The sequence below is a fragment of the Rhinichthys klamathensis genome, unplaced genomic scaffold, assembly GCF_029890125.1.
Source record: "Rhinichthys klamathensis goyatoka isolate OS25496 unplaced genomic scaffold, OSU_Roscu_1.1 h1tg000059l_1, whole genome shotgun sequence".
Lineage (NCBI taxonomy): Eukaryota > Metazoa > Chordata > Actinopteri > Cypriniformes > Leuciscidae > Rhinichthys > Rhinichthys klamathensis.
The window spans coordinates 6,490,380-6,517,386 of record NW_026606604.1 but is presented as its reverse complement, the minus strand read 5'-3'; the positions used below and the strand labels follow the sequence as shown (position 1 = coordinate 6,517,386).

Here is a 27,007-nt window from a genome sequence, read left to right as displayed (position 1 = left end):
ATTAATAAATAACTACACAGGAACAGATGTTTAATACAATATTAATATTCTATACTATGAACAAACAACAAACTCCAATTGACTAATTAGTAAGTAGAACTGCGTTAGTTCACTGTCAGCAAATAAGTAGCCTAACTATTTTTTCATACCTCCCAGAGAACTATTAAGAAACTACATTCATTTTTCCGAACTAATGCGAATAATGCATAATTCATTCTAAAGTGAAGATCATAGTAACCCACTCAAAAGTTGCTGCCTTAAATTTTTAAGTACAATCAACTGGGCTGTTTAAGTAATTTCAACTTAAATTAGGCCTACATTAAACTGACTTTAAAACAGTAGTTGAAACTTATATAACTTGTATAAAAAAGTTGAAAATTGCTTACCTTAATATGATGGGTTAAAGCAAAAACATTATGTTGTGTTCAGAAGGAACAGCATTATAAGGTAAAAAGCATAATAACTCCCTAAAGATTGAAGTCATAAGCTTTTGAAGTTTTTGTAAGGTTTTGGATTTGGAAACACTTGAGTCCTTTCTTCTGGGTTACCATGATCTTGACTTCAGAAAACTGTTCCAAATAGCTAATAATTCCTTTAGAATAATGTATAGTAACACTTGAGTCATTGGGCTACCATTCTTACAATAGGTTTAATGGAACTACTAATAACCATATTATTACTTATTGATTATGTAAGTGGTTAAATGCTAATTAAAGTATTGGTTAAAATGATAATTTGTCCAGCATTAGATATCTATCTATCTATCTATCTATCTATCTATCTATCTATCTATCTATCTATCTATCTATCTATCTATCTATCTATCTATCTATCTATCTATCTATCTATCTATCTATCTATCTATCTATCTATCTATCTATCTATCTATCTATCTATCTATCAGAAATCAGAAATCAGAAATCAGAAATCAGAAATCAGAAATCACCAATTCGCATTAGGTTAAAATTGAGGGGCTACAGACACACTGAGGACAAGATCACAGACCAAGACAGGTTTCAAGAGCGCTCTTCAAAGAGCAAGACGAGAGAAAAAAGCAGAGGCAGGAGGAGGGGGTGAGTGTGGGAGGGGTGATGGAGAGTGAAGGACGAGGGTTTAGAATGGAGAATTAACACTGGCATTACCACAGGAAAGGACGGAGCTGCCTGTCCAACTCTGGGGGACCAAACATTACGTCAGACAAGGGCCCCGGAATGAGCAGGACAATATTTTTTGAGGTAAGGCATCAAAGTTAATTTACAAGATTACATGCTTTTTGTACAAACTTTAAACTATGGGTTTCGAGGGCCATTCATTTCTGTTTCTAAAGAGTAAATAGTCTCATACATACCCACAGAAACAACACAAAGAGGAGGAGATCCTTCACTGTGTCTGGGTTTACCAGAAAATATATATATTTGGGTTTGTTCATGAAATGAATTTGAACAAATCCATGATCTAATCGTAAATATGAGTGACAGTAAAAGTGATTAAATATGTGAAATGTTAGGCTAATTAAAAACATCATTTTTTAAGCTAAAAATTTGTCTTACGCCAGTCCTCAGTTCCTCCAATCGGGTGTCATACTGTAAGAGCAAATTTGCTGTGTGCTGGTTTGCTTTAATTTTACGCTTGCTGAACATAAACAAGTAAATATAATTTAGCACATAACTGACCGGCCTGTCATCTGAGGAGGATTAATGACCCTCTCATGCATTGCCACTGCCTATGTAAAACACCACCAGAGACTGCTGTGCTATTGATTAACACACACTCTATATGAACAACTTTAAAATCAAATGTACAGAAATCAAACATTTTAATGTACAGAACTGTTTTCTGTCAGCAAGATGTAAGCAACGAGAGAGAGAACGACAAAATTGAGGTTCCAGAGTGAATACAGATTTATGTAATGTTCGAGCCTGGTACATTCCTCAACATTACTGCTGTATTTACAGTACTGGGGACGTCCTGTCAATAGCACTTAGAAATCCACAGAGTGGTTTTATTGATTACTCTGCCTGATTGAAAACAGGACAATTTTACTGCTTGGTCTTTATACACGATATTACGGTGAGCGAGTCATTTAGTTCACTAAAACTAAAGGCAGAGCGAAAATACAGTAAGTGTATGCGGAAATATCAAGAGTCCACACACTTTATATAAAAAAAAGTTTCAGAATGAGATAATCACATTTTTTATCGGCTAATTATGCTATATAATGTATGCGATAGTCTGAGCGATAATAGAGTGATGTTTGCTTTATTGAATATTTAATAGTGAAAACTATTGTTTTCAATGGAGATAGCCTACTCTATAGCTGCATTTTCATCAAACACCTGCCGTAGAAAGTGTAAGAGTTTAGAAAACTAGCTGTTGAATTTAGGTAGAATAACTTCAACCACTCCATTGGGATTCTTACTTTAAGTTGAGCATTAGGCTAATCCTATGTGTCCATTAGAAGATTATTACACTAGCCAGTAGTTTCAGGGTGACAGCTCTGCTGAGCTCCACAATATGTAGTGCTTTCAAGGCAAATTGCAGCAGACTTAACTCACAGTAACGTTACTCTGTAGATCAACGCTGACAGTGACACCTTTTAATTGAGATTAAAAAGATCCCCGTACTGCAAAAAGATGCATCCCCGGAATTCAGAGCTCAGACAGGTCGGATATAGAGAACAAGAGATTGTTGTTTTGGGGTGATGAAGTGAATATAATGAGCTAAAAAGGGCCAGATCTGTCAAAACAGAAGCTCTGATCAATATAGCGTCTGGACTGTGCCGCCCTCATTAGGTGCTCAACGGCTTCTGCGATAGCCTACACAAAAGCTGTGTCAGAATGAATTTGTATATCACTTCACAGCACGTCTTTTGCGATCACTCAAGGGGAGACGTGTTGCAAATTATTCCTTAAACTCCTTATTTTCTATTAATATGAAACTATGTAAACAGCTAAAGATTTGATTGCTTTTCTGAGTTGTCAGTTATGTGATGCATCTTTGAAGCATTACATTCTGGGAGAAGTGATAGGCAGCTTCACCCTGAGGCCAGACCTTCACGAAATTAACTTGATTTATGTTGATTGAATGAAAAAAATGAAAAGAAGTATTCTTCACACAGTGTCTGTGCCATGCAGCTATAGACCTTATTCAGAGAAGCGCCATGACTGAAAGTGAGGCTGTGAGGGATAGACTTGACGTGTTTTGCATTTGCCGTTAAACATTTTTATCACTTATAATTTTCAACAGCTCATGTTGTCAGGTGTTTTTTTTTAAATACTTAAATATCTTGGAAAGATATTTTTGCAGTGTTTCGTCAGCAGAACAATCCAAAAACACATTACATAACAACCCACTGAAGAGATGCATAGGCCTATCCCTCGCAGCAACGCTTTCATTCTCGTTAAAAATCAAAGATGGCACGCTGTGAATAAGGTCTATTAAAGGGATAGTTATAACTCTAACTAATATAACTCCAAATGTATTCATCTGAAAGAAGAATGCCATATACACCCAGGATGACTTGAGGGTTAGTAAATCATGGGCTAATTTTCATTTTTGGGTGAACTATCCCTTTAACCTGCAGCTGATATGACTCTAATCTTTCAGGTCGAAATTCTAGATTCAAACACCAAAGAACAGCTCTGTTTTCTTGACAAGGTAAGCAGATTTTACAACTAACAATCAATGACAGTGATTGCTGCACTCAGCTAAAACTGAGTAAAATATTTTATTTTGTTTTTAATGCAGGTTGATCCCCATTCAAGCATAGGTGACATTAAGATTTTGTTTCACAAGTCATGTAAGTTTTTTTTTACCCCACAGTGGTATCGTATTATTGTAATTTTGCCTGGTCATTTATGATATAAGTAACATTTTACCTCTGCTCCGCCCTGGGGTCCTCATTGCCCTGTCGAGGTTTATTTAATAAGGAATTTATGGTGGGCATTTCAATTATTAGAAACAGAATGCACTCCTGAGGGGGTGCGGTTCAGTTGGTCACTCACCCTGTTGTTCTAATGGCATATCAAAGATTTTTCCAAACACGTGTCGCATGGGATCATTCTGTGTAATAATTATGCATCTTTTTTTTAAAGCTTGATGATCTGGAAAAACATTTCCGCTGAATGCCTCGATTGACCAATTAGAATCAAGTATTCCAGAGTGCGTGATGAACACTAAATTTATGTGAAAATTATATTGCAGGACAGGTATTAATAATGTAATGTGTAATATGTTTAAAACAAAATAGCCTTTTTTTTATGACAGCATTGTGCTGTAGATCTTAATATTGGGTATACGATAAGTAGGCTATGTAATATTGTATGATTTTTCTGTCTCACTGTCAGATCCCAAATGGTATCCAGCTAGACAAGCCCTGAGGCTGGACCCCAGTGAGTATGAGGAACTCATAATACATAATTTATACGTGTATACAAAAACAAAAACTTCCAGATGATATCCTTACAGGGGGGTTATGTTAGTATGGCTGTGGAATTCTGTATTTCATCCATAATTATAACCACATTCATATTATGTCCTTTTGCTTTTCTCACCTCTGTTTCTTTAGAGATAACCGAGAGAATATTTCAGGACAGGCTTATTCCTTGGGTAGAAATGGAACATAAAAAATCTTTCATCTGCTCCATTTCTACCAATTGCTAAAGCCACACATTGATTTGAGGGATATTATTGATCTATGTTGCTTTTAAAAACTGACCAGATGAAGGCAACTTGGTAGACAGGATGTTTCTCAAACATTGAACTCAGATGTCCCTTGATCTCTTGCAACCTCTGTGTAGTGCTTTTGAAGGCAGCATATTTCAGGTTTCAGAAAGCGAGATGAGTGCTCTGTTGAGAGCTACTTTGATGCAGCAAGACCAAAACCTATACTTACCCAAACTAGCTGTAGCAAATCTACTTCTGCATTTGTGGTTTTTAGAAGGAAAAGCACTGAGAGATGATGATGTACTGCAGAATCTTCCTGTTGGGACCTCGACGACCATGTATTTTAGAGACCTTGGCCCACAACTGGGATGGACGTTGGTAAGAGTGCTATAGATTTGCAAAATGTAATTCTGACAGTATCAAACATATGATCTTTAAATACATAAATCCTCTGCAGGTTTTTTTGGCGGAGTACATTGGTCCCCTTCTGATATATCTCCTCTTCTATGTCCGTGTCCCGTACATCTATAGCCACAATTACGCCTTCACCTCCAGCTCTCATACTGTGGTCAGGTACATCCTTAAAAAAAACACCTTTTGTGCTCCATTGATGAAATAAAGTTCTCTTACGAGAGGTTCTCTCGTATTGCGTAAGCTAGCTTACGCTGCGGGAAAGATTCATCTTTGCTGAGATATTGAAGCCAAAAAATTATTTCATAATTTTGTATCCATACACAACGCAGTTCCTCTGCGGCAGACCTAGAGCGGGCTAGCTAGCAGCTCATTGGTTCGCTCAGAGAGAACTGCTTAAGCCTATGGGAGAGCGGGGCTGAACCCGCTTCCAATGAGAGGCGCCCGCGCGCTCATTGCGTCATGACCCGCCAGAATGGGCGTGGCCATGGTGTATATAAGGAGCTCTCCCAGGCTTATATGTTGATTCATTTCATCTTCAGCAAGCTGCACGCTTCTGCTGTTCCTGAGAAAAGCCATCGCCGTCGAAGAAGGCATCCTCTAGCGAGCTCAAGGACCCTGAAGAAGCCGGCCGTCTTCGCCACCTTCAGCCGCCCTGCAAGCTAGGCCATCCGACGATTTGTATCCTTTTCTCTATATCTAAAAGAGCCGAGCGTCTTTTTAAAGATGTCTCGTTTTTCCTGCGGCTCTTGCCGCGCTCGTCTCGAGGACGGAGACCGCCATGTCATCTGCGCTCTCTGCTTGGGACTCGAGCATGCAGAACTCGCCCTCGCTGATGGAGGATGCGACTTCTGTGAAAGCCTGCCGTTATCGTCCCTGCGGGCACGACTTCTGGCAGTGAAAACCGCTCCCGCGCCGCCTATTCTCTCGCCGCGTAAAAAGAAACGCCGCTCTCAAAGGCCGCCGGAGCCCCCAGCGGAAACATGCGGGCCGCCGCCGCCGCCTCCCGCTTCCCGCTCTCCCTCCCCGCCCCTGCCGGACATTCAGTTGCCGCCGAGTGGCCGCTCTGTTGTTTCCGATGACGCCGCGGAGGAGAAGGACTCCTGTTCACTGCTCGCTTCTGACAGTGAAGACTGGTCATCTCTCGGATCCGCGAGAGAGTCGACGGGGACCCGCGCCGGGATAGAAGAGGAGCTGATGCGCCTCCTCTCACAGGCCGTCGAACGCCTCGGTCTCGAGTGGTCTCCTCCACCCGAGCAGGCCCCGAACCGAATGGACGGTAGCTTTTTTCATCGGCGCTCGACCCCCGCGTGCACCCGGGCCGCTCCATTCCTGCCTGAACTTCACGCAGAGCTGACGAAATCCTGGAATGCACCGCTCTCGGCTAGAAATCGCTCCGATATATCCGCCTCGCTGCGCTCGGTGGACGGAGCCGCCGAGAAAGGCTATGCAGCCATGCCGCCCGTCGAGGACTTGGTCGCCACGCACCTCTGCCCGCCCTCCGCTAGATGGCGTTCTTCACCCACGCTTCCTTCGAAAGCTTGCAGAGCGACCTCGAGCTTTCATGCTCGCGCTTACGCCGCCGCCGGTCAGGCCGCCGCTGCGCTTCACTCTATGTCTGTCCTCCAAGTGTTACAGAGCGATATTCTCCGTGAATGGGCCGAAGGCGGTAGAAAAACCCCCCCCGCCGTCACGGATTTGAGAAGTGCTACGGATCTCGCCCTTCGCGCCACTAAAGCCGCCGCACAAGCTCTGGGGAAATGCATGGCCAGCCTTTGTGTTGCTGAGAGACACTTATGGCTCACGCTCGCCGACATGGGAGATTCTGAGCGACTTCTGGCAGTGAAAACCGCTCCCGCGCCGCCTATTCTCTCGCCGCGTAAAAAGAAACGCCGCTCTCAAAGGCCGCCGGAGCCCCCAGCGGAAACATGCGGGCCGCCGCCGCCGCCTCCCGCTTCCCGCTCTCCCTCCCCGCCCCTGCCGGACATTCAGTTGCCGCCGAGTGGCCGCTCTGTTGTTTCCGATGACGCCGCGGAGGAGAAGGACTCCTGTTCACTGCTCGCTTCTGACAGTGAAGACTGGTCATCTCTCGGATCCGCGAGAGAGTCGACGGGGACCCGCGCCTCAAATCCTCTCCCCGACGGGCCTGTTTGGATCTGCCGTCACGGGAATCGTCGATCGCTTTTCTGAAGTACAGAAAGCTACTCAGGCGATGAACTTGTTTCTACCCCGCCGCGCTAGCTCTTCAGCGGGCCGCTCTCACGAGCCCTCCGCCAGAGCCCCATCACAGCGCCCCCCTCCGCAGACTCAAACAGCTCAGCGCAGTCAGAGCGGCCGCCCTCGCCCTCGCTCTCGCTCTGACAGCCGCCGCAGACCGCCGCCCCCCCGTGGCCCGCGACCTAAGATCACGCTGAAGCCTGATCATCAGAAGTCTGCCTAACAATGTCAAGAAAACGACGGTGCTCTCCCGCTGCGGCCGGACCGCCGTCAAAGCTTCGCCCTCTGCCAGTCCCCGTTATTTCGCCGACTGCTGTAGTGTTGACCGCCACAAACAAGCCGGTGTCCCAGCCCGCTTGCGAGCGACAAAAAGCCGTTTTTACGGCTACCCAGAGAAATCTCAAAAAGAGAAATTTTGCCAGTTGTGTAGAAAATGTGCCCACAATCATGTGTTCACCCATACACACAAGCATAACATATCCCGTGTCTCTATCAGAGCCCCATCACATGAAACGGGCACAGCCCGCTCTAATATCAGAGAACATAAACACGCCCACGAGCTCGTGCACGTGTCCCCTCTCTGCTCGCTCTGTGTCACGGCCCATAGACTCCTCTCTGAGTGCAAATCCCGTTGCCACACACATTCAAAGCGCGCCCACACACTGTGTCCAGCCCGCTATGTGCAGCAATCAGGGCAATACAGCCATTCGGCCACTAGCCGCATGCTCCAAAGCGTGGGAAGCCATTCCAGGCATTTCCCCGTGGGTGTTAAGCATTATAAAGAACGGCTACCTGCTACAGTTTCGCCGCCGCCCGCCTCGTGCGCGCGCGCAGCTCGAATCTTCTGTCAGCCCGCTGGCCGCCGGCACGCTCCGCTCAGAAATTGCGACGCTGTTGCAAAAGGGCGCGATAGAGAGAGTCCCGCCATCTATGACCGAGTCGGGGTTTTACGGCCGTTATTTTCTGGTTCCCAAGAAAGACGGCGGCCTCAGACCGATCTTAGATCTCAGGTCTTTGAACAAAGCGCTCATGAAGAGACCGTTCAAGATGCTCACTACCAGGAAACTCCTCGCGCAGGTGCGCCAGGGGGACTGGTTCATATCTCTAGACCTGAAAGACGCCTATTTTCAGATCCAGATAAATCCCCGTCACAGGCCATTCTTACGTTTCGCCTTCGAGGGTCTTGTTTATCAATACGCCGTTCTCCCGTTCGGCTTATCTCTGGCGCCCCGTACATTCACGAAGTGCATGGATACGGCGCTCGCCCCCCTGCGAAGCCAGGGGCTGCGCATTCTGAATTATCTGGACGACTGGCTGATTTTGGCCCAATCACAGACGGAGCTTCTGTCGCACCGCGCAGTTCTCCTCGACCATTTGGAAACGCTGGGCCTCTCTGTCAACTGGACAAAGAGCTCCCTTCATCCCAGTCAATCGATTTCCTTCCTAGGAATAGATTTGGACTCGGTCACGATGACGGCTCGCCTGTCTACACAGCGCGCGCGCAGTGTTCAGCGTCTAGCCGCCTCGTTCCAGATGGGCACCCGCAGGCCTCTGAAAACTTTTCAGAGGATGCTGGGTTACATGGCCTCAGCCTCCGCTGTACTTCAGTTGGGCCTTCTGCACATGCGCCCGCTTCAGTTCTGGTTGAACAGCCGTGTACCCCACCGCGCGTGGAACACGGGCCGCCAGCTGATCAGGGTTACGCAAACGTGTCTCACGGCGCTGCAGCCATGGACAGTAGCAGAATGGTTTCGTCTAGGCGTCACGATGGGGACCCTTTCCTGCCGGAAAGTCATCTCGACAGATGCATCCAACACGGGTTGGGGTGCAGTCTGCGAGGGCTCACCGGCCTTCGGCCACTGGTCGATTCAGGAAAGCCCATTACACATAAACTGTCTGGAAATGCTGGCGGTCGAGAACGCGCTCTCGCACTTTCTCCCGCGCATCCAGGGACACCACGTCCTGATCCGTTCGGACAATATGGCCGTGGTCTCCTATCTCAACCGTCAGGGCGGTGTCAGATCCAGAAATCTCTGTCTACTGACGCACCGCATTCTAGTTTGGTCTCAGAGCCGCCTGCTCTCGCTCAGAGCGACGCACGTGCCGGGCCATCTGAACGACGGTCCAGACATACTGTCCAGGAACCTCATCTCCACAGGAGAATGGTCCCTGAACTCACAGACGGTCCAGTTACTGTGGCGACTATTCGGCAGAGCAGAAGTAGACCTCTTCGCGTCAGAAGAGAACGCTCACTGCCCAATATATTTCTCGAAGAGCGAGGACGCGCTAGCCCAGGAATGGCCTCGCCGCCCGCTCTATGCATTCCCTCCGATCGCTCTGTTACCACAGGTAATTCAGAGGATCAGGGACACACGCCACTCGGTGCTCCTCATAGCCCCGCGTTGGGAGAGTCAGAATTGGGTTCCGGAGCTCACGCAGCTGTCACAGACAGCCCCGTGGCCCATCCCAGTCAGAGCAGATCTCCTCTCTCAAGCTCGCGGCACGATCTGGCACCCCCATCCACAGCGCTGGGCGCTACATGCATGGGTGATCAACGACTATTCGTTGATTTGCCAGAGGAAGTAAGAAACACTATCATACAGGCTAGAGCACCTTCCACGAGAAGGCTCTATGCGTCTAAATGGTCTGTGTTCTCAAAATGGTGCACCGACAAACAGCTGGACCCACGGTCGTGCGAGGTGCCGTCTTTGCTTGTTTTCCTTCAAGAGATGCTGGACAAGGGCAGGTCCCCCTCCACTCTCAAGGTTTATGTGGCAGCCGTCGCGGCGTTCGCGGAACCCCGACGCGCTCAGTCATTGGGCAAAGACGAGTTAGTCATCCGCTTCCTCAGGGGAGCTAAGAGGATGAACCCTCCGCGGCCCCCGTCGGTTCCGGTTTGGGATCTTTCTATAGTCCTTGAAGCTATGAAAGCACCCCCGTTCGAACCGCTCGAGTCTGTGGATCTGAAATACCTCTCGCTCAAAACCGTTTTCCTGACGGCTCTGTCCTCAGTTAAACGCGTTGGGGATCTTCACGCGCTCTCATCCAGCGCCGCGTGTCTTGAGTTTGGACCGAATGATTCGATTGTCATTCTCAAACCTAGGCATGGCTATGTCCCGAAGGCGATTGGTACCCCGTTCAGGGCTCAGATTATCTCCCTATCGGCTCTGCCTTCATCCGATAGTGAGCGCGATGCCAATCTCCTTTGTCCGGTGCGGGCTCTGAGATTGTACACTACGCGCGCTGCCGCGTTCAGACGCGCTGAGCAGCTTTTCGTGTCGTTTGGGGGGCGCACCAAGGGTCTGGCCGCCTCAAAACAGACACTGTCTAGATGGATAGTGGACGCTATCGCCTCTGCTTACGCATCTAAATGCCTGCCCTGCCCTCTGGGCATCAGGGCGCACTCCACTAGAGGCATGGCCTCATCGTGGGCATGGTCCTGTGGAATTTCCGTTCATGACATTTGTGTGGCCGCGGGATGGGCCTCCCCGTCCACTTTTGTCAGGTTTTATAACATGGAAGTTCCCGCCTTGCAGGCAAAATTACTAGCTGTCTGACGAACAGCTCTCTAAGAAGCTGCTTTTCTGGAGGTCCCTCACAACCGGTTCGCCCCTTGTGCTCTCCTGTAATGCTTATACACTTCATGTGCCCGCTCTGCTGGCCCCATACATGCTTATGTGTACACTTCATGAGCCCGCTCTGCGGCCTCTTTGTACATTCACTCCACGTTAAAAAATTCCCCCGGTATATCCCTGGGTTTTTTCATGAGTGGATTCGTAGCGCGCACGGCGTTGGCCAGGTGTTCCCGCAGCGTAAGCTAGCTTACGCAATTCGAGAGAACCTCTCGTAAGAGAACGAATCGGTTACCTAACGTAACCTCGGTTCTCTCTAGAAGAGGGAACGAGTATTGCGTTCCCGGCCGTGCTTGCGCTACTAGCGTTTCGCTTCACGCTGAAATAAATCAACATATAAGCCTGGGAGAGCTCCTTATATACACCATGGCCACGCCCATTCTGGCGGGTCATGACGCAATGAGCGCGCGGGCGCCTCTCATTGGAAGCGGGTTCAGCCCCGCTCTCCCATAGGCTTAAGCAGTTCTCTCTGAGCGAACCAATGAGCTGCTAGCTAGCCCGCTCTAGGTCTGCCGCAGAGGAACTGCGTTGTGTATGGATACAAAATTATGAAATAATTTTTTGGCTTCAATATCTCAGCAAAGATGAATCTTTCCCGCAGCGTAAGCTAGCTTACGCAATACTCGTTCCCTCTTCTAGAGAGAACCGAGGTTACGTTAGGTAACCGATTCGTTTCATGGATTTTGAAAGATATGAGTAGATAACAACATTTTAATTTTCTCTTTAGTTTGGCTTGTGCTTGTCACTCCTTTCACTATATCAAGAGGCTAATTGAAATAATATTTGTGCATCGGTTTCCTCGAGGCACGATGCCTCTTAGAGCCATTGTAAGGGTGAGTGTTCGGTTTGCTACTGTAACAAATAAAAACTAGTCTGAGAAGTAATTTGTCACCCTTGTTTACTTCAGACATGGTAAAATGATCATTGAATACAGTTCAGACATGAGCAATTTTACAAATTAAACAATACAATTATGATTATGTCGAATCCTCTGTTGATTGGCGATTCTCTGAATTCACAGAATTGTGCATATTACTGGGGTTTTGCAGCATGGTTAGCTTACTACATCAATCATCCTCTCTACACACCGCCATGTGAGTACCAGACGAGATAAAGGTATTTAATAGTCACTTCAGTTTGATACAATGAACATACCTTTATGTTTTACAGCATACGGAGAGACACAGGTCAACTATGCACTAATTATCTTTGTGGTACGTGATGTTTCTGGTTTAATAAACACCACATAGGTTACAGTGTGATCCAAAAAATCTGGTACCACTTTAAAAATCTAATATTTAAATCAAAACAGAGGTATTTTCACTAGTGATCTCAGATGTTTGGGTCCCATTTTATATTAAGGATAAATGAACAAAGATGATGTATATTGTTTGTGTTTCAGTTATGTGAGGCAGGTAATTTCTCCATCCACTGGTCATTGAACAGTTTAAAATGTGAAGGTGAGTGCATATGTCAAATTTCGACTACTTTACAGCTTATGATCCCATGTATGATCCTATTTTTTGTTTTTGTTTAAAAGGTACAAAATGTCGGAGGTTCCCACATCCATCCAAAAACCCTTTTACATGGCTCTTTTTCTTTGTATCATGCCCCAACTACACATATGAGGTAACAGCAACATATTTATATCTTTATAACTTAATTTCTACTACCTTTGCCTGACCCATCACATCTTTGGTTACATTTTCCATCAGATAGGTGTTTGGGTGGGCCTGTCCATCATGACCCAGTGCGTTCCAGGTGAGTAACTGCAATCAAACAGCTGTCAGCTCTGTGATTCTCATATATCTGATATACACTGACTGAGCTACTTTATTTATTTTTTTTATTATTATTTATTTTTTCAGTGGCTCTCTTCACACTTGTAGGGTTCATTCAAATGACCATCTGGGCCAAAGGAAAACACAACATTTACACCCAAGAGTTTAAGGACTACCCAAACCTCCGCATGCCAATCCTCCCCTTCATCCTCTGACATTCACATATACCAACTTCAGGTCAAAATGCAGAGACATTATGATTTTGGCTGAGAGAACTATGACACATCTGACCAGCTGCATGTAAATGAAGCTAATTTATGACACCCTCAGGGCAGGATTGTGAAAGTTAGATCCTCTTTTCAAAAATATCTCACGGTTATCATGCAAGATGAAGTCGCACATTGTTGCACTTATGTCACTTGGGATTTGAAATTAGCAGATTTGTGGGAATTTTTGTTGGTTAAATCATTACACCAACCATCCATGTGCAATATACAGAACTCTACCTCTTTAAACCAACTACTTCAGGATGAAATAAAATTGTTTTTCTTAAACACAGGGAGACACTGAGCTATATAAGTGAACTCAAAACTATATTTATATAAGAAATTTTGGGTCAAATAAAAATAATTCGTTTTACCTGAAATATCATTAACTGGTTTAAATGGTTATGCCATTTAACCACAATCTAGAGTCACACCATTAAACAAATATGTCTGGATTGTATTGAAAATAATTATGTTTTCTCATTAATTCTTGACCAGGTTCAAAGTGAGCGACCACATACAGTTTTAATAGTATTATTTTGGTGAATTTTTACAAAAAGAAAAAGAAAATCAACTTTCTATAATTCCTTGCCTTATCAGCCATATCCACTAACAATTTAAAAAACTAAACATATATTATTTAGTTCATTTACAGCAACTGTTTGTATGCTACTCTTTTCTAACTTGGCAAAAACTCTTAAAGCTGTGACTTGCAATGTGTCACAACAATGCAATATGCATTTCAATAGCAAAAGCCTTTGCAATAAAATCTATTGCATCATTTGATTTGTTTTTAAAACAAAATTCTTTGTAAAAAAAAAGTGATATTGATAATAGATATCACGTTTGAAAATAAAGTGCTACAGTATTCATAAGACTAATTCAGTCCAGTTCTGTCTGTATTTTGTTGTATTTTTCGATGCATTTCTATATAAAAAAAAGGCCAATCAAAAAAGGTGCGCAAAGCTGTTACGGCGTAAACGATCAAAAGTCTCAAACTGAGTGTTTTGTAAAGAAGACAAAAAAACATCTCCTTTTCTTTTGTTACTCTTTTGTGCGACCCTGCAAGATGACTCCAATTGACCTGCTCAGATGACCCTCTTCAAGCTTTCAGGCTTTCGTTTTCACTGGAAAGACTCTCATGTCCCGCCGGGCACCGGCTGCCCTCGGGTGCAACACAATGGAATCATCTTCTCCGGATTGGTGCTTGGCGAAATTCACAAACACCTACAGGGAGTGAAACAAAGAGAGCGAGACTACATAAGGAGCCAAAATGCCCTTGTTCCAGTGCATTTGTCACATTCAGGTATGGAAACAAATGGTGACGGTCACAAGATGGATGAATGCTTGTTGCAATCTTCTGACCCTGAACTGGACTGTTCTATTCTGCGCTTGTCTAGTTTGGCACATCATGTCTCAGAAGTAGGAGAGCGCATACACTGATAATAGATCTCCCTGTTTTGGTCTACATAAAGGGAATCTAATGTCTAAATGTCTACCATAAGGATATAATGTCAAATATTTTTACTAGTTGTCATTTCATTTCAAATCTAAATGGTAAAGGTTTATCTAGTAGGCCAACAGGATCATATGAAATACCTGGTCCAGCGTTGTCTGGGAAACCGAGTAATCTTCGATATTCAGCATTTCCTTGTTGGCTAAGACGAGCTGGAAGATTTTGGCCAGAGAGGAAGAAGCGATCTCGTACTGTAGAGTATTATAGTGTTTCTCCCTCTGAATGCAGCCTGGAAATGTGCTCTCCATGAATGCTTCAGCCGGGTTCAGATCCGGGACTGTGCCTGCTTTGGCCGCCCTGATTTTCATGGTGACCACGTATCCATCACCAAATCTGCAGGGAAATGATTATAAGAAATGTGTCACAGAATAGCAATGCAAACAGAAAACTGCAGAAAAGTGTGTAACTGAACATTTTCAAGTGAATACAATTTGTGATCTTACTTGTATTTGAGGTGCTGGATTGTGCCAAGACACTTGAACGTTCCGTTCACCATGATGGCCAGTCGTGTGCAGAGAGCTTCACATTCCTCCATACTGGAGAATTGTAAAAAGTAGGCTATGATATTATTGCCTACACCTATAGTATTTATAATTAGCACTATATTATGCATGTGCTTTGTCGTGTTCTTGCCTGTGTGAGGTAAGGACCACCGCTCTGCCGCCCTGAATCACGCTCATGATGGAGTTCCAGAGGAACCTGCGAGAGTGAGGATCCATCCCTGTGGTTGGCTCGTCCTGGCACAGGAAAAACAACATGCTAGTAACAAAGCTTATCATATTCTGAGATAATTCACAAAGAAAGGCTCTTACCAGGAGCAGAAGAGCTGGACAGCCAATCATTGCGATAGCTGTTGAGAGTTTACGCTTGTTTCCACCGCTGTATGTGCCGGCACTGCAGCCTGCATACTCAAATAAACCCAATTTCTGAATTCCCCATTCAGCCACCTGCATCAAAGAGATAGAAGTTAAAGTCTCTGACAGAAATCCCCAGAGAGAAATAAATAAGAAGAGATAAGAAAATGGAATATCGTCTCACTCTGCTGATCTCGGATTCCGGGACTCCTCTGAGTCGAGCGTATAAGTGCAGGTGTTCTCTTCCAGTTAGAAGATCATCGATGGCATCAAACTGAGGGCAGTAGCCCATGTTCTGGTGCACATCCAGGATGTTGGTCAGAATGCTGGAGCAACATAAGAAATCAAATTGATGAACAAAATCTAGATGAGTTTGTTGAGTAAAATGGGTCATTTTACACATCACTAGCAGAACCCAACAAAATAGTAAAAATTATTATTTTCAAACTGCTTTCCTAAAAAGTCAGGGTGTTGCTAGGGTGTTCTAGGTGGTTACTGGTGTAAAAAAAATAGATATTGTTGCAAAAAAAAAAAAAAGTAAGACCTGGATTAACATGTTAACATACCCATAACTTATCCCTATCCCCTGATAGGTGAATAACACTGATGTAGAAGCACCCAACCCTAGTTGTGAGCCTAAACTTGACATAAACTGTAAACTCAGCCCTTAAATCTGATTGGTTGTTTGGAATATTGTTCCAGGATCAACAAACATGTTGATCCAGAAACATGTTGTACTTGGTAAAATCACGTTCACCATCCTAGCCATATTTGTATTGTGTTAGCAGTCAAACATATTCCTTTACAATTAGCTAGTTAAACAAACCTGTAACCAGTCACAGCAGCTTCCCCTGAAGTGACAGCTATGTCTCCTGTCAGCATTTTGAATGTGGTAGTTTTCCCAGCACCATTCACACCCAGAAGTCCAAAGCACTGTGGGGGGAAAACAGTTCATGCAAAGCTCATGGAGCTTACAACACAAAGACCAAATGCATCCTTTTATTACCTCTCCTGGTGACACTCCTACACATATCCTGTCCACTGCTGGCCTCATCGTTCCCATGTACGTCTGTAGACAGAGAAAATGCAAAAAAAATGCATTCATGATCTCTGTTGTGTGAAGCAATGCCCATCATGCACCACTGTAAGGTGGACAGACTTGCCTTTGATAGGTCTTTTATCTGGAGGATATCGCTAGGGCTTCCTCCTTTGTAAATCCTCTCTCTCTCCTTGGCCACATCCACATCTTCATCAGTTACTGGTGGCTTCTTAAAATCTGACATCCTGTTGAAAGAGACAGCATATTTATATATGGAAACCACTGGATCTACTCAAGGCTGAATGTATTTCTTCTCACCAGTGATCCAGGAAGAATCTGTTCTGTATCAGGACATTCAGGATGAAATAGACGAACCCCTCTACTGCCATGAATGTCACATTCTTTCCCACAAAGTCCCAGCTGAAGGGATCCAGACTGAAGTCCTCACCTGAGACGCACATGCGATGTACAGTACATGAACCCCACAAGAAGTGTCACCAACATTTACATTTTCAGAACCAACTATGAATTAAAAAAACTCTATACATGTAGTTAAGTGTTGCTATATGGTTGTTAGGGTGTTCTGGGTGGTTGCTAGTGCGTTGTTATGGAGTTGCTATAGTGTTCTGGGTGGTTGCCAGGGTGTTGCAAGGGTGTTCTGGGTTGTTGCTAGGGTGTTGCCAGGCGGTCTCTAGGGTGTTAAGGCTGGTTGCTAGGGCATTGCTATGCAGTTGCTAGGGTGTTCCGGGTAGCTGCTAGTATGCTGCGATGCGGATCCTAGAGTGTTCTTAGTGGTTGCCAGGGTGTCCCCAGGATATTCTGTGTGGTAGTTAGGGTGTTGCAAAGTGGGTTCTATAGTATTCTGGGTGATTGCTGGGGTGTCGTCAAGAAGTTTCCAGGGTGTTCTCGGTGGTTACTTGTGTGTCCACCTTGCCAGGGGCCAGGCTAGGGTTGCTTGCTGCAACCTCAATACGACCGACTGAAATGCAAGGTGGGGAAAGGAGCAGGACTCACCAAAGCGTGCATACACGTCCATCACGGCTTGGTTCATTGCCATGTCAATGAGCCCACGGCCCAAACAGAAGTGAGGAAAGACAAGTAGAGCTTTCTTCAGCACCTGGTTACACTTATACAGAGCCTATGAAAGTAGAGACAGATGGAGGATGAAATGAACCTTACCTTTACACTTGAACTTTTGGACTAAATGACTAATGCATTTAGTCTGATTAAAATTGTAATGATAATATAAGTGGAAATTGGAGGGTTGTTTAAAAGCTAATAAATCGTATTATTTTAGACTAAAATAGTTTGAAGGGTGGGATGTTTCACCTCTGTACTGTCGAACAGGTCTAAGATAAACGTGATGGCACTGCTGTTGATGCCAATGAAGAGGTTGATGCAGGACAGAGAGACGTACGCTGTGCTGGGCACGTTAAACACATATGACATTGGATACATCATGGGAGTCACTGACCAACTATTTCACAGATGAGAAAAAAGACAGGTTAGAATATTTTAAAATATTCATACAGGTCACATTTATGGAGACTAAAGAAATAAAATCAGCATTAATACAAACATTTTTATCTTCAGATACAATTTCCACTTATTCCTTTGAATGCATGAATCATTCTAATTCGGTCAAGATATGCTTCATTTATAGGAAAACAACAAGATTTTGTCGTCAGAATAAGGGGTTTGTGCTGGGGTGTCTGGATTGGATTCACACTAGAAGACTCAATGAGCAGAGGAGAGTCTGAGAGACATTTGGCTTTCAATTGCACTGCCTGTGTTGATGTGATCAAGGGCCAAATAAACACACTGGGAAATGGCAACATGAATCAAACACTGACAAATCACCTTTCAAACCTTTCAGCTGGGTCTACTCAGGACCCTTCATCTCTCAGACCGTGCTGTTAAAGGTACTGAGGGTGACCTTTTTACACTGAGCACTTTTTGATTTCAAACCACATAATAAGACAAACCTAAATATACCTAGAAAGGCTGTTCTGCTAAAAGAAATGTAAAAGGATCAATAAAAAAACACATTACCCATAAAGCATCAGCAGAGCTATCAGGGCTTGCAGGTTGCCAGGCGACGTATAGCATTTTTTATCAAATGCAATAAAAATCCCCACAACCATTGCCGCGCTGACAGCATAGTTTATCTGAAACGACAGGACAACAGCAAAACTGAATTATAAGACTATTTTAGAGAAAATAAGACAATAGAATAAATACACTTCTATATTTATTATACACTATAAAGACACTTAATGGTCAAAACAACATGCTTATAGTTTATTAGTATTTAACTTATGATTTTCATTATTTATACAGAGCTCAGCAATAAGGATGTAGTTGCAAATTGCGCTGATTTGTCAAGATAATGTTTTCTAGCTGGCTAACATAGATTTAGTTGAAATTGCAAAAATGATTTGTGATAGTCTGAAAGCATAAGCAAGAATACCAAACCAAATAATGTTTTGCATCATATGGCATAATTTCCCTTTTTTTATATAGCAAAAGTGTATTTAGAATTTTATGGCACTGCATGTAGCAGTATAATTTCCAGTTTGTCTTTTTGTACAAAAAAAATTAAATAAAACGATTTTAATAAAATAGTTTAATTCAATGAACAAAGGAAATGTATGTGTAAATGAGAAATGTAATTATTTCTAGCAATAAGTTGCTAAAAACTAAAACCATATTTTTTTTGTTGCAGGGCCAGTTTAAATAAATATTTTTTCAATTAAAAATAATTGAATTTAATTAACAAAATAAATGGTAAAAAACAACATGATAAAAAAAATATGTATTTCAAGCATATCTAAAAATACATTGCAAACCAAAAAAATGTTGGGGGGGGGGACCAGTGAACAGCCAAGTTGTACTGTCTTCATACTAACCATGTCCCAGAAGAAGTTAGCAGTCCAATACACAATAGGACTGACCCCACTCACAAACTGCAGGTGTTTAGCCTGCGTCACTCTCTCCTGGATCAGATACAGCACAAAGCTGGCCGGTACGAAGGACATGGCGAAGATCACGCAGATGGCAACGACTGCATCCACTGAGGTGGTCAGTCTGAGAGAATGAATAAGTAAACAATACTTACATACACAGACATTTTACATACTCAACTGAGACTGATTTGCAAGTAAAACAACTTTGTGCTGTTCTGTGAGCATTACACTCACACTGTGACCTCCGACAGCTGCTCCTTGGTCAGGTTTAGTGGATGATTGATGGCTGTGATGCCGTACTCATTTAAATTGACACCAGGAGGCAGGTTGGCTCGAAGGATGGCGTTATTCGCCACGTTCATGAAGGCCACCATAGCGTGCCAGCCTTTGTTATTGAACCACACCTAGAGGAGATAACAAATGGGTTATTTATCTTGAATGGGACGAGCTCAGTAAACTGTGACAGGAAGTGAAGCTGAAAGAAATCTCACCTTGACATTGTTTTCAGTCTCCATATACCTCAAGAAAGTGCCGAACTCCTGCAGAGCAAGCTTTGAGTATTTGCCCTGTAAATCATCACAACATGAACAAAGTGACCATTAAAATAATTGATACTTAAGCCAAATTAAAACTATAGAATGTTAATGTATTAAAAACAAAAAAAGTTTTTAAAAATAGAAACTTTTGACAACCAAGAAGTGTCTAAATAAGTTTTTCAATATATCTATTGTTTTACCATTTAAAACTTATGTTTTGTCAAACTAAAGTAATATTTTGCTGACTTTATTTACAGTGTGCCTGTATATATATTTATATATATTATGTATATACAATTATGTATATATATTATATATATAATTAAATAAAAAATAATCATTTTTATAAATCATAATTAATTCATTTTTATTTACTACTTGGCTTTGAGTAGCTTTGTTTTGTTTTTATAATATCAAATATGATTACATCAAATTCACAATGAAAACAATATGAAGCATTTACCCCTGTGACATTAAGCAGACGTCCTATCTGAGCAACTGCATTCTGGATGCTTTTAGGATCCACGTCGAGAACAGGAAGTCGCCCTCCGACAGAAATGCCACCATACCTGAAGAAAAGAGTCCGCATCCTTTCATTCTTCCACACATTTAGATCATTGAACGCATATATGTGTTCTCTAAGTGTCCACAAGAGGGAGTCGTTGTATTTTCTACTGCATGTTTAAGACACCAATACCTTTGTTCATTCACCCAGTACTTGCTCTTCAGGCTGAAAACAAAAACACAAATAAGATGAATACCTGGAAACAAAAGAGCTATTTATTGAACAATTTGTCATAAATGGGCCACAATACCTTGTCCGTATTAAGTTTGGGTAGGTCTTCACCAAATAATCAGAGATGTTCCTTCCAGTCAGATCCATCAACATGTCACCAGTGGATTGAATCCTCTGAAAAGCAGGAACCACATCATTATACAACATTTGAAGGAATTTGCAGTGTCATACCTATAGTCGAGAGACAGACCTGTGGAGGAGGAAGACCCCCTGCACCTTCTGGACACACAGGTAACATGGTGAGTATTTTGGGCGTGCTGCACTGGCAGCTGGGAGACGGACTGATGTCTGTCCACTCCGGGTTATCCAGCATCTCAATGAGCATCGGGTTCACCAGGGGCATCTCCCACTCAGTGGTTAAGTTATTACATGGATAGTCTCTGTGGGAAACACAAATGGTCACAGTAAGTACAAAATCCTCTGGATATTCATCCATCCATATCATGTACACGTACTGTAGAGGTTCATCCACCATACAGCGAGTCCCAAATCCAGGTCTGTTGAGAAGAACCTCACCAAAATACCTCATATCTGGGCTTTGCATCTCTTCATTACTGGAAACAGACATTAAAAAGGCTGCTTTTAACATCTCAGGTAACTTTACATTGGATAAAACTAGTCCTGTTCCATCGTAAATGTACCTGAAGAAGGTGAACTGTCGGCCGTACATCCATGGGCTTAGAGTAAGACTGGGATATTCTCCGAATGGAGGAACAATCAGCGTGAACATCAGAGAAACCAGGACAAAACTGGCGGGCAAAACAATCTGAGGAAGAGAATATCAACACTGTAAAAAAAAATTGCTGCCTTAAATTTATAAGTACAATCAACTTATATGTTTAAGTCATTTCAAAGCTAAATGTTTACAAAGCAATGATGCTATTCTGACCTGGGCAAGGAAGTCTTTTCCAGAGCGTGTGGAGTGATGGAACCTCTTAATGAGAAGAGCGAAAAACTGCTTTAGGACCAGAAAGATTCCCTTCACCTGTGGGGATCCTCTGCACTCTTTGCTGGTCGAACCTCCAGAGTTTGACTGTCCATTAGCATACGCCGACCTGACTGTATCTGCACAAAAGATTAAACGCTGTCAAAAGGAAATCTAGAACAAAATTATTGATATACTTTTTGGTCAACTAATACAGGTTTTCCAAAGGCTGATGCAGCAAATAGACAAAATGTAATAAAAAAAATTAACATTATTATTATTGAACAAATGAACAACACATTATTATTATAGGTTGTACAAAGGAAGATGATGGTTAAAAAAAATAAAAAAATAAACAAACAAAATAAAAAATACATTAATAAATTAATTAAATTAATAAAAAAATTAAAATTAAAATTAAAATAAAAAATAAATAAATAAAATAAAATTGGCTTACCGTTATACAGAATCTCAAAAAGCTCAAATATCCTTTGATGATTTGTGATGATATGATGAGCCTGGCTTATATATTGCTCTATAACTAATTTTTAACTATAAAAAATAACTATGGCTGCAACTATAACAAGCGAGCTTAACCCTTTGATGTATTAATTTTTAAATAACAAAAAAATATATATTTTTAAATATATTTTATATTAATATTTGAGAGTTACACATCTGTCCAATAGATGATTTCATCATATATCATACAATATATTCAGTCAAATAAAAATATATAAGCATTAATAAGTCATCAAGAATTAAGAATTATAAGGATCAAAAGAAATCACTCCATGCGTCAAAGAGTTAACCTGCACCACATGCACTATTAGCATAGTGTCTAGCGGCATGTCTGTTGTGTCCATTTAACTCTGTGTTGTTTTAGCAAGGCAGCTTTATCTGAAGTAAGGATGAAGCATTATAAGCCTGAGAGACTAAGTTGGTCGTCACCTTCTACATTCACTTTGACTGCGGTGTCTCTATAAAGACTTGCAAGAGATTTCTGTTGCAGAACTCTGATGTCTAAGGGGTTCAACCACAAATATAGACATCACCATCACAATATACAAGACTCACAAGCAACATAATCTGACACATATGCACAGTATCTGTACAGCTGAGATTAAATGAGAGATAGTATACTGAAATCTTACCAGATGCAGTGTTGATGTGTGCAGCCTCTCCATCAGTTGTGACTTTCAGAAAAATCTACAGGACACAAGAGACAAAACTTGATTTTTACAGGGTGTGCAAAGGAGGATGATGGATTTTAATAAGTTGATCCCTTACTGCAAAATAATAAAAACAAATATATGTATATGAAACAAATTAACATTATTATTATTGAACAAATGATCAACACAATTATTTCAGGATGTAAACAAAAGGGAGATGATGGTAAAAAAAATAAAATAATAATAATTAAATATCCCAATGGCAAATTGTTGTATTTATAAATGTTCCTGTATCAAATACAAATGATAGTAAATGAGCCTGTTTGTGCATGACAGACCTCCTCCAGTGAAGTGTCTGACACTCCAAAGCTGCTGAGCCCCATGTCTGCCAGCGTCTCCTCCAGCTCTCTGAACAGGCTGGCGTAAGAACGATGTTTGAAGCCTCGGCTGGGCAGCAGGAAGGTCAGCTCCTGCCCTATGACCTCTATCAATTTGGCCTCTGGGACGTGATGGTGGACGAGGGCCGTTATTCTCTCTATGTCCCCTGAGAGAGCGAGATTATACATCCTAAATTATGATCATTGCAGTTTGATTAAATTGATTTGATATAAACATATGAACACTTTACCTTCCATCTGTCTTTCTGACACTCTGGGCTGCTCTACGGTGCTCTCCTTCAATTTGGTACAGAGTGAGCACTTACAGGAGCTGTCCTCAGTACACTCACACTGACCCTGTGAGAACCACAACAACCATGAGAGTCTAGCTGCTTTATACACTCTCTGTAATGGATGGTAAAAGTCTCACCTCTTGACTGACATGGGACGGCTGCTCTTTAATGCGCCGCACCAGAGTGAGGTAGAAGCCAGCGCCCAGGCAGTTCTTCAGGAAGAGAGGAGAGCCACAGCAGTGCAGACGACCCTGAGAGATGATGGCCACACGGTCACTCAGCAGGTCAGCTTCATCCATGTGGTGTGTGGACAAGATCACTGTACGACCTGAATAACACACAGATACACACACTTTTACACCCAGAAATGTATAGAACGAAGTCTGTTAGATGATCCTCAATTTTACAATAGATTGATTAGAAATATATATATATATATATATATATATATATATATATATATATATATATATATATATCAAATAAACTTATAAACTATTTTTTCACATATCTTGAGGGATGGATGGATATAATACAAAAATATATAAAAATAAAAATATGAATTATATCAAATAAAATAATTTAAAAACTGGATGGATGGGAATCATATATATATATATATAAATAATAACATTTAAATCTATGAACAATTAAATCATAAAAAACATGAAAAGATGTATATATATTAAATATATAATAATAAAATGAATTTGATGGACATATAGATGGATGGAAGGATGGATGGATATTCTATATAAAATATTAAAAAAAAATAATCTCAAATAATAATAATTTTTTTTTTTTTTACACATTGTAATGGATGGATGATATTTATTTATTCATGATGTAATATTTTCTATATAAAGCATAAAAATATGAACTATATAAAATAAAATAATAATAAAAAAGTATGAATTGGGAATAAAATATAGAAATAAAAAAAAATATTAAATATGAATATAATAATAATTAAATGTATAAAATACATATGAAAAATGAATACAATTTATTAGACAGAAATATAGATGGATGGAGGGATGGACGGATATTCTATATAAAATATAAAAACAAAAACTATTTAAAATAATAATTTTAATAATAAAAAATATATATTATCGCTGGATGGATGCATTTATTATCCAATATGATAGATCAAACTTATTGGAAAAACGAACACTTGAACATAGGTCTATGTGATAAGAACTATCTAAAATGACAGAAACCATCTTTAGAAAAAAATGAATTTGAAGTGTAATTGTATTTTTTAGTTTGGCTCATATACCAGCACGGTATTTCAGCAGAAGGTCCCAGATAGAGCGCCTAGAATAGGGGTCCACCCCTGATGTAGGTTCATCCAGAAACACCACTTTAGCACCACCGACAAAAGCCATGGCAACGGAAAGCTTCCTCTGCATACCACCTACATAGGAAGACAATATCCTCTTTTTATTCCTCAATTCAGTCTTACGGTGTTACAGAACAGAATTGAGTTTGTTCTGCAGAGGAAGGGATTTTTAAAAAGGTATTTATGATCTAACCTGACAGGTTTTGAGCCTCCTCATTCCTCTTGTGAGGGAGACCGAGATCTTCCAGCATGTTTTCCACCTCTAGCTGGGCTTCGGGCAACGGCCTACCCTTCAGTAGAGAGTAAAACAAGATGTGCTCTGCTACCGTCATACTGTAGAAGAGAAAGAGATCAGAACAAATCAGCATTCTGACAGATTTTACATCCTTCCAATGGAAACCACATGAGGGGTTTACGAACTGGTGAAAGATGATGTTATGCTGGGGGCACATTCCCAGGGATTTACGGATGGCATCCATGTCTGTTCGGATATCTTTCCCATAAATATAGGCCGTGCCAGAGGTGGGAGGGAACATGCCGGTGAGAATAGACCTGTGGGAGAGAGAAGAAAACGGTGTATGATGTTCCTATGGACAAACAAAGATCCATTTCACTGGTTTTGTAAACGCACATGGTAGTGGTTTTTCCTGCACCGTTGTGTCCGAGGAAAGCAGTGATCTGACCCTCGTAGAAGGTGATACTCAGACCGTCCACAGCAGGTCTAGAGCCGCCGCTGAACACCTTATACAGGTTCTCCACACACACTCCAACCACCAAACCGGATGGTTCGGGCTCAAAAAAGTGCCTCCCTGGAGATAAGAGATTAGAAGGTGATTAAGATTTTACATGTTTATTATACAGAAACACTTCAGATCCTTATAAAATACAATTATGTGGTGTGTAAAGGGACATAATCGAGTATAGATATTACACATATTTCCTTAAAAGTTCTTAAAGTTAGACTTATTCTGATTTTAATCAAATCTTTAGGGTCAAATATACAATAAAAAACAATCACATTAATTATATATAATTATATTAATTTATAATATAGTTTAATTATATGTGTGTGTATATATACATATAAAATGGGCATAAAACCGGGAAGTAACTATTATTTAGTTTGAAGCCATGGCTACCATGGTAAACTTTTTGTTAAGAAAAGGTGTATATACAGTATATATATATATATATATATATATATATATATCCTCCTGGGACCCAAGAATAGACTTTTGTCCACTGTAGTGGACATTATATTTTAGTGAATTTCTCTGACATCATACATGTCACATGACACAACCTGGGTGTCCTGTAAAGAGCACATTCAGGACTTTTCAGAGATACCAAATGTTTGGAGGTTTCACCATGAAAACAACTTCTCCTTGGTCTTTAAAAATGTCTGACATTAATTTAGTGATCAAATGTAGCATTCTTATGGAAATATGATAATATAGTGTAATTATAATATAAATTGGACTACTTTTCAAATTGTATTTCATAAAACAACATCTCAGGAAAATGTTAAGGGGTTTAAAAAAAAAAAAACCTTTCTGTTACAGAACAGGGCATTGATTTCAAACGTGTCCACTGTAGAGGACATCAGGACTAAAATCATGTTTATCAGGCATTCTGGGAGACACAACAAGTGAATATGGAAATAAATTATACATCAATATTCCTATGAAATGTTAGATATTATTATTAAAATGTTGCCAATTATTACTCCAATTATTACCCTTTATTCTTTCATTAAATGTTGCTCCCAGAACACATTAATGTGCAAATTAGATACAGTGTATAGATACATTGCATTGAATGGGAATATTAACTTATGGCCATTTTACCCACATATTGCAAAAAGTAAAATGGTGTATCAATTCATTCCATTATTTCTTTCATAACATAGTTGAGAATAATCTTTATACAAATTTTGGTTGAAAAAATCCTGAAACCCCAAAATGTATTGGTGATTGAAAAAAAAATCCCATTGTTTTTGCCTATACATATAATTTCATGTCATTTTATTTTTTAAACAACTTAGTCCTGGCGTCCACTACAGAGGACATAGCATAACGTATGAATAAAATATTATTTTATATATATGTTTTTTTACCATTTGTTTATTGTGCTCTAAACAGTGTGATGACATGGAAAAAAACTAAATTCAAAAAACTTTTTTTTTCTGGGTCTCAGGAGGATATATAAATAAT

At 41.4% G+C, this 27,007-nt stretch overlaps 2 protein-coding genes across 2 annotated transcripts in view; one reads left to right on the top strand and one right to left on the bottom strand.

Annotated features, from left to right (window-relative positions):
* The first annotated feature begins 1,132 nt into the window (after positions 1-1,132).
* On the top strand, positions 1,133-13,301 carry tecrl2a (trans-2,3-enoyl-CoA reductase-like 2a). The gene is made up of 13 exons (XM_056248797.1): positions 1,133-1,235; positions 3,607-3,657; positions 3,748-3,799; positions 4,347-4,391; positions 4,940-5,043; positions 5,123-5,238; positions 11,653-11,758; positions 11,947-12,019; positions 12,096-12,139; positions 12,328-12,385; positions 12,466-12,554; positions 12,641-12,686; positions 12,794-13,301. The coding sequence occupies exons 1-13, from the start codon at positions 1,212-1,214 to the stop codon at positions 12,919-12,921; spliced, it is 936 nt and encodes a 311-aa protein (XP_056104772.1). The 5' UTR covers positions 1,133-1,211; the 3' UTR covers positions 12,922-13,301.
* Positions 13,302-13,471: 170 nt separating this feature from the next.
* The window catches only part of abca4a (ATP-binding cassette, sub-family A (ABC1), member 4a), a 33,725-nt gene continuing 20,189 nt past the window's right edge, over positions 13,472-27,007 (bottom strand). The window contains exons 20-51 of the mRNA XM_056249184.1: positions 25,426-25,603; positions 25,215-25,346; positions 24,988-25,127; positions 24,732-24,869; positions 23,587-23,777; positions 23,408-23,513; positions 23,118-23,323; positions 22,759-22,813; positions 22,599-22,627; positions 21,569-21,763; positions 21,321-21,445; positions 21,135-21,233; positions 20,870-21,059; positions 20,699-20,793; positions 20,581-20,613; positions 20,347-20,452; positions 19,839-19,913; positions 19,582-19,751; positions 19,291-19,468; positions 18,434-18,549; positions 17,711-17,858; positions 17,396-17,519; positions 16,700-16,829; positions 16,506-16,626; positions 16,349-16,411; positions 16,169-16,275; positions 15,527-15,668; positions 15,301-15,435; positions 15,122-15,225; positions 14,932-15,024; positions 14,572-14,821; positions 13,472-14,199 (exon numbers count right to left, since the gene is read on the bottom strand). Of these exons, the coding sequence (XP_056105159.1) occupies positions 14,083-14,199; positions 14,572-14,821; positions 14,932-15,024; positions 15,122-15,225; positions 15,301-15,435; positions 15,527-15,668; positions 16,169-16,275; positions 16,349-16,411; positions 16,506-16,626; positions 16,700-16,829; positions 17,396-17,519; positions 17,711-17,858; positions 18,434-18,549; positions 19,291-19,468; positions 19,582-19,751; positions 19,839-19,913; positions 20,347-20,452; positions 20,581-20,613; positions 20,699-20,793; positions 20,870-21,059; positions 21,135-21,233; positions 21,321-21,445; positions 21,569-21,763; positions 22,599-22,627; positions 22,759-22,813; positions 23,118-23,323; positions 23,408-23,513; positions 23,587-23,777; positions 24,732-24,869; positions 24,988-25,127; positions 25,215-25,346; positions 25,426-25,603 (4,091 nt within the window). The 3' untranslated portion in view covers positions 13,472-14,082. The remainder of the gene's footprint in view (positions 14,200-14,571; positions 14,822-14,931; positions 15,025-15,121; positions 15,226-15,300; positions 15,436-15,526; positions 15,669-16,168; positions 16,276-16,348; positions 16,412-16,505; positions 16,627-16,699; positions 16,830-17,395; positions 17,520-17,710; positions 17,859-18,433; positions 18,550-19,290; positions 19,469-19,581; positions 19,752-19,838; positions 19,914-20,346; positions 20,453-20,580; positions 20,614-20,698; positions 20,794-20,869; positions 21,060-21,134; positions 21,234-21,320; positions 21,446-21,568; positions 21,764-22,598; positions 22,628-22,758; positions 22,814-23,117; positions 23,324-23,407; positions 23,514-23,586; positions 23,778-24,731; positions 24,870-24,987; positions 25,128-25,214; positions 25,347-25,425; positions 25,604-27,007) is intronic.